The sequence below is a fragment of the Falco punctatus genome (genome assembly GCF_963210335.1).
Source record: "Falco punctatus genome assembly, contig: scaffold_323, whole genome shotgun sequence".
In the NCBI taxonomy this organism is placed as follows: domain Eukaryota; kingdom Metazoa; phylum Chordata; class Aves; order Falconiformes; family Falconidae; genus Falco; species Falco punctatus.
In genome coordinates, this window is record NW_027660110.1 from 1 (window position 1) to 7,008 (window position 7,008).

Consider the following 7,008-nt stretch of genomic DNA (forward strand, 5'->3'; position numbering starts at 1 on the left):
GGTGTCCCTGGTGGGACGCCACCACAGAGTATGGTCATCATGGTGTCCCTACCGTGGGGACATCAGTGTGGTCACTGGGGTGTCCCTCCTGTGGTGACCCTGTTGGCATGTCCCCCATTGCAGTGTCCCCATCGTGGTGTCCCTGCTGGGCTGTCGCCACAGGGTATGGTCATCGTGGTGGAAGGACATCAGTGTGGTCACTGGGTGTCCTGTGTTGTCCCCAATTGTCATGTCCCTGTTGGGATGTCCCCATCATAGGTGGTGTCCCCATTTATCATGTCCCTGTTGGATGTCCTCATCATAGGTGGTGTCCCCATTATCATGTCCCTGTTGGGATGCCCTCCATCGTCCTGTCCCATCGTGGTGTCCCTGGTGGGAAGCCACCACAGGGTATGGTCATCGTGGTGGAGAGGACATCAGTGTGGTCACCGGCCTGTCCCTCCTGCGGTGTCCCCACTGTCATGTCCCTGTTGGGATGTCCCCATCATAGGTGGTGTCCCCATTGTCATGTCCCTGTTGGGATGCCCCCATCGTCCTGTCCCCATCCTGGTGTCCCTAGTGGGGCGCCACCACAGGGTATGGTCATCGTGGTGTCCCCACCCTGGGGACATCAGTGTGGTCACCGGGGTGTCCCGGTGGGATGTCAGCCTGTGGGATGTCCCCACCATGCTGTCCCCCACCTGGTGGCCCCCACTGGGTGCGGTCACAGGGCGCTCCCTACGGAGATGTCCCCGGGGGGGGGCATTGGGGTGTCCCCCGTGGGCCGTGCCCCGTGGGTGCCGGTACCGGGATGTTCCCCGTGGGGGTGTGTGTGGCCCCCCCCGCCGCGGGGTGTCCCCCCGGCCCCGCTCCCTGCCCATCTTTAGACAAAATAAATCCCGCCGGAGAAGGGCGTGGCCTGGCCTCTCCCCGCCCCCCTCATGCATCATTCATCACTTAATGAGCGCGCGGTGACGCGCCGGCGCGGGGCCAATGGGCGGCCGGTGACGCCGGGCGGTACAAAGCGCCGCCCGGGGCCCAGAGCGCGGAGCACGGACGGGAGCGGCCGCCGCCATGGTGCGACAACCGGGCACCGGGACCGGCACCGGGACCGGGCACCGGGATCGGGCACCGGGATCGGGCACCGGCACCCGGACCGGCCGCCGCGGGCGGGGGGATGCGCGGGAGGGGCAGGGCGGGGGCTAGGTGAGGTGGGGGTGGGGGGTGTCAGTGAGTTCCGGGAGTGTCGGTAAGGCGGGGGTGAGGGGTGTCGGTAAGGCGGGAGTGGGGGGGGGGGCGGTAAGGTGTGTGTGTGGGGGGGGGGGGGGGGTCGGTAAGGCGGGGGAGGGGCGCGTTCCCCGACGGCGCGGCTGGTGCCGGTGCCCGCTGACCGCCGCGCTCTCCCTGCAGTGCGACTTCTCGGAGGAGCAGACCGCGGGTGAGTGACCGGCACCGGGCACCGGGCACGCCCCCCCCGGACTTCCCCCCGAACCCCCTCGGGCCCCCCGCCGCCCCGGCCGCGGGCCCGGGCCCGGCCCCAGCGCTTCCTGCGCGGCCGCGGGCGGGGCCTTTCCCGGGGCAAAGTCTGGCCCGGGCGGGGCCGGTCGTACCGGCGGGGGGGGGGTCGGGCCCGTGAGGGGGGATGGTGCGGGGCAGAGCGGGGGGGATGTCAGGACCCGCCGGGGGGGGCCGCGGGGCGGGGGGGGGGCCGCGCACCCTTTTGCGCCATTTGCCCTTATATGGGCATAGTGCGGGGCCGGGCCGCGCATTCCTGCGGGGGGGGCGCCCCGGTCCCTCCCGCGGGGGGCGGGAGACGCCCGGTCCCTCCCGGGATGGAGGCGGGGGGGGGTGGGGGGGGTGACAGCGACATCCATCCCGGCCGGCGTCGGGTTCCACCGGGAAACCGGATCCCGTCGGGGAACGGAAACCGAAACCCGGGACCGGCGGGGGGGAGGGTCCGGATCCTGCAGGGTCCTCGGGGAGAGGGGGGGGGGGGGGGGGGGGGGTGGGGGGGGGAGGGCAGTGAGCGGGTCCCTAAGGCGCGGGGTCCCGGGGCTGTCAGTGAGAGGTCCTCGGGGGTGGGGTGGGGGTGGTGGTCCGGATCCTGTAGTATCCCCGGGGGGCGGGGGGTGTGATGGGGTCCCCAAGGCGCAAGGTCTCGGGGGTGTAGGCGGCGAGGGCAGTCAGTGAGGGGTCCCTTGGAGGGGGTCCGGGGGGGTCCAGATCCTCCAGGGTCCCTTGGGGGGTGTGATGGGGTCCCCGAGGCGCAAGGTCTCTGGGATGCAGGTGGTGGGGGCTGTCAGTGAGGGGTCCCTTGGGGAGGGGGCATCCGGATCCTGCAGGGTCCCCAAGGCATGGGGTCCCCAAGGCATGGGGTCCCCAAGGCATGGCGTCCCCAAGGCATGGCGTCCCAGGGATGTCAGCGGTTGGGGCAGTCAGTGAGGGATCCCTTGTGGGGGGTCCGGGGGGGTCCGGATCCTCCAGGGTCCCTGGTGGGGTTGGTGATGGGATCCCCCAGGCGTGGGGTCCCGGGGCTGCAGGTGGCGGGGGCCGTCAGTGAGGGGTCCCTTGGGGGTGAGGGGAGGTCCAGATCCTGCAGGGTCCCCGGGGGGTAGTGATGGGGTCCCCAAGGTTTGGGGTCCCGGGGATGCAGGCGGTGGGGGCTGTCAGTGCAGGGTCCCTCGGGGGAGGGGGTGTGTGGTCAGGGGGTGTCCAGATCCTGCAGGGTCCCGGGGGGAGGCGATGGGGTCCCCAAGGTGCAGGGTCCTGAGGATGCAGGTGGTGGGGACCGTCAGTGAGGGGTCCCTCGAGGAGGGGGGGTCTGGATCCTGCAGGGTCCCCCAGGGGGCAGTGATGGGGTCCCCAAGGCATGGGGTCCCCAGGATGCTGGTGGTGGGGGCCGTCAGTGTGGGGTCCCTCGGGGTGGAGGGGAGGAAGGGTCTTGGGGGGGTGTGGTGTGGTGTGGAGGGGGGGGGGGGGTGTCTGGATCCTGCAGGGTCCCTGGGGGGCAGTGATGGGGTCCCCAAGGCGCAGGGTCCCCAAGGCGCAGGGTCCCCAAGGCGCAGGGTCCCCAAGGCATGGCATCCTGGGGATGCTGGTGGCAGGGGCTGTCAGTACGGGGTCCCTCGGGGAGAGGGGGGGGGGGGGGGGGCAGGTGGGGGGGGTCCCCGCAGCACTGACGCGGGGGGGGGGGGGGTGGTCCCGCAGAGTTCAAGGAGGCGTTCCAGCTCTTCGACCGCACCGGCGACGGGAAGATCCTGTACAGCCAGTGCGGGGACGTGATGCGGGCGCTGGGGCAGAACCCCACCAACGCCGAGGTCATGAAGGTGCTGGGCAAACCCCAAGAGCGATGGTGAGTGGGGAGCCCCCCCTCCCCAGCTTCCCCAGGCCCTCCCCCCCCCCCCCCTCCCCCCCCCCCGGCTTTCTCCCACGGTGTGGGTCCCCCCCCCCAGAGATGAACCTGAAGACGCTGAGCTTCGAGCAGTTCCTGCCCATGATGCAGACCATCGCCAAGAACAAGGACCAGGGCTGCTTCGAGGACTACGTGGAGGGGCTGCGGGTCTTTGACAAGGAGGGCAACGGCACAGTCATGGGGGCCGAGATCCGCCACGTCCTCGTCACCCTCGGTGAGACCCCCGAGCCCCCTTCCCCGGGCTCCCAAATCCCTGCAAGCCCTCGGAGACCCCCCCCCTGCCAGCCATCCCTGAGAGCCCCCAAAGCTTGGTCAGCTCTAGGACCCCAGTGGCTCCCAGCCAGCCCCGGGGTCCTCGCAAGCCCCCCCCCCCCCCCTCCCCCCACCAGCCCCAGGGGACCCCCACCCATTCCAAAGGCCCACAAGGCCTGGGGGACCGCCGGTGTGCCCCCCCCATCACCCCAGGATGACACAGGCATGGGACCCCCAGTGTGTCCGGAGGTGATGGGGGGGGGGACAACACAGGCATGGGGGGGGGGGGACGACAACACAGGCATGGGGGCCCCCGGTGTGCCCCCCCCCAATCACCCCAGGATGATACAGGCCTGGGGACCCCCCAGTGTGCCCCACCACCACCCTGGGGTGACACAGGCCTGGGGACCCCTGGTGTGCCCCCCCCCCCCCCCCCCCCCCGTCACCCCAGGATGACACAGGCATGGGACCCCCAGTGTGTCCCCCCCCCATCACCTCCGGACAACACAGGCATGGGGGCCCCCGGTGTGCCCCCCCCCCCCAATCACCCCAGGATGATAGAGGCCTGGGGACCCCCCAGTGTGCCCCACCACCACCCTGGGGTGACACAGGCCTGGGGACCCCTGGTGTGCCCCCCCCCAGTCACCCCAGGATGACACAGGCATGGGGACAGCCGGTGTGCCCCACTATCACCGTGGGGTGATGCAGACATGGGGACCCTCAGTGTGCCCCCCCCCCCATCACCCCAGGGTGACACAGGCATGAGGACCCCCCCCCCCCAACCCCACATGCCCCCACACATAGTCCCTGGGGTGACACAGGAATGGGGACCCTTTAGCATGTGTCCCCCCCATCACCCCAGGGTGAAATAGGCCCAGGGACCCCCCCCCCGTGTGCTCTCCCCCCCGCCCCGGCATTGCCCTGGGGTGGCACAGGCATGGGGACCCCTGGCATGCCCCCCCCATCACCCCAGGGTGATGCAGGTCTGGGGACCCCCCGTGTGCCCCACCCCGCATCACCCTGCAGTGACACAGGCATGGGGACCACCCCGGCATCCCCCCCCCACATAGTCCCTGGGTGACACGGACATGGGGGACCCCCCCCCCCCCTCCCCCCTTGCCCTGAGGCTGACACGGGCCTGGGGACCCCTCCCCACTTCTCCCCAGGGTGACACAGGCATGGGGACACCCCCTCGCGCCTGGGCGTGATGCAGGCATGGGGACCCCCCCCTCACCTCAGGGTGACACAGGCATGGAGACACCCCCCCCCCGTGTCATGGGGACCCCCCCCTCACCCCAGGGTGACACAGGCATGAGGAGCCCCCCCTCGCCCCTGGGTGACATGGACCTGGGGACCCTCCTGGGAGCCCCCCCTCACCCCCAGGGTGACACAGGCATGGGGACCCCCCCAGTGTCATGGGGACCCCCCCTTGCCCCCGGGTGACATGGACCTGGGGACCCTCCTGGGAGCCCCCCCTCACCCCCAGGGTGACACAGGCATGGGGACACCCCCTCGCCCCAGGGTGACACAGGCATGGGGACCCCCCCCTCACCCCAGGGTGACACAGGCATGGGGACCGCCCCCCCGTGTCATGGGGACCCCCCCTCGCCCCAGGGTGACACAGGCATGGGACCCCCCCCTCACCCCAGGGTGACACAGGCATGGGGAGCCCCCCTCGCCCCTGGGTGACATGGACCTGGGGACCCTCCTGGGAGCCCCCCCTCACCCCCAGGGTGACACAGGCATGGGGACCCCCCCCTCGCCCCCGGGTGACACAGGCATGGGGACCCCCCCTTGCCCCCGGGTGACATGGACCTGGGGACCCTCCTGGGAGCCCCCCCTCACCCCCAGGGTGACACAGGCATGGGGACCCCCCCCAGTGTCATGGGGACCCCCCCTCGCCCCCGGGTGACACTGGGGGGGGGTGACACGTCCTGTCCCTCCTGTCCCGCAGGCGAGAAGATGACGGAGGAGGAGGTGGAGCAGCTGGTGGCCGGGCATGAGGACAGCAACGGCTGCATCAACTACGAAGGTGAGGGCCGGGGGGGCGGGGGGGCGGGGGGGGGGGGGGTCCTGGCAGAGCTTTGGGGGTCCTGGGGGGGCTCGGCCGCGGCCCCGCTCCCTCCCTGACCATCATGTCTCCTTCCTTCCTCCCAGCATTTGTGAGACACATCTTGTCAGGGTGACGCCGCAGGGGTACGCCTCCCCCCCCCGCTCCCCCCCCCAGTTACTTACAATATTTTTTGTTCCTTCCTATTTTTTCTCCTGGTCTCTTTTTTTTTTTTTTTTTTTTTCTTTTTTCCTTAATTTTTTTAAAAAAAAAAAAAAAAAAAAAAAAAAAAAGCCGCCTGGTTTGCGCTCTACGCCCTTGGTGCAGCCCTCCCCGCCCCCCCCCCCCCCCCCCCGCATGCCCCTCTGCATGGAGCCCCCCTGCGTGCTGGGGCTGGGACGGGGGTGCTAGTGTTGAGGGGGGTCCCGGGGAGCCCCCCCAGGAGCCGGGGCTGCAGCGATGCCGATTCCTCTTTGACTTTGGTTTTCCTGCCTCTCTCCGGGACGAGGGCTGGGGGGGGCCCAGTGGGACCCCCCCCCCCTCACCCCGCTTTCCCCCCTTCTCTCCGCAGAGCTGGTCCGGATGGTGCTGAGCGGCTGAAGACCCCTCGTGTCACCGTGCCCCCCCCCCCCCCCCCCCCCCCCCCCCATCACTGGGGGTTTTGTGCCTTTTCCCTCATTTTCCTGCCACCAAGCGCCCCCTCCCCCAGCCCCACCGGCTAAATTATTGCTCCACAGCATCAAATAAAGAGTTGGAAAGGTGACACTGGCTCCGTGCCCCCCCTCCCCCCCCGAGACAACCTCCCCGTGCCATCCCTGACCCCCCCCATGCTGTGCCCGCTACCCCCCCCCCTCTGACAACCCCCCCCCCCCGACAAACCCCCTCTGTAATCTCCAACAACCCCCCACCCTGCCTCGGGCTGTCGTCCCGTCCCCCCCGACAGCCCCCCATACTGTCGTCGTCCCCCCAAGACAAACCCCTGTGCCCCTCCCTTCCCCCCCCCCCCAGACAACCCCCCCCCGGCCATGTCCCCCCGAAGAACTGCTCTCCACATGCCCCCGCCCCCCCACCCCGTGCCCCTCCCCCCCCATACTGTCCCCCCCAAGACAAACCCCCGTGCCCCTCCCCCCCCATGCTGTCCCCCCCAAGACAAGCCCCCGTGCCCCTCCCCCTCCATGCTGTCCCCCCCCCAAGACAAGCCCCCGTGCCCCTCCCCCCCCATGCTGTCCCCCCCCAAGACAAGCCCCCGTGCCCCTCCCCCCCATGCTGTCCCCCCCCAAGACAAGCCCCGTGCCCCTCCCCCCCCATGCTGTCC

At 70.4% G+C, this 7,008-nt stretch overlaps 1 protein-coding gene across 1 annotated transcript; it reads left to right on the forward strand.

The window, feature by feature from the left end:
* The first annotated feature begins 925 nt into the window (after positions 1 to 925).
* Positions 926 to 6,399, forward strand: LOC308057993 (myosin light polypeptide 6-like). The gene is given in 7 exon segments (XM_080411997.1): positions 926 to 1,056; positions 1,390 to 1,417; positions 3,187 to 3,314; positions 3,316 to 3,331; positions 3,432 to 3,605; positions 5,598 to 5,675; positions 6,265 to 6,399. Coding segments are annotated over 7 exon segments (456 nt in total). The 5' UTR covers positions 926 to 1,053; the 3' UTR covers positions 6,294 to 6,399.
* The last annotated feature ends 609 nt before the right edge of the window (positions 6,400 to 7,008 follow it).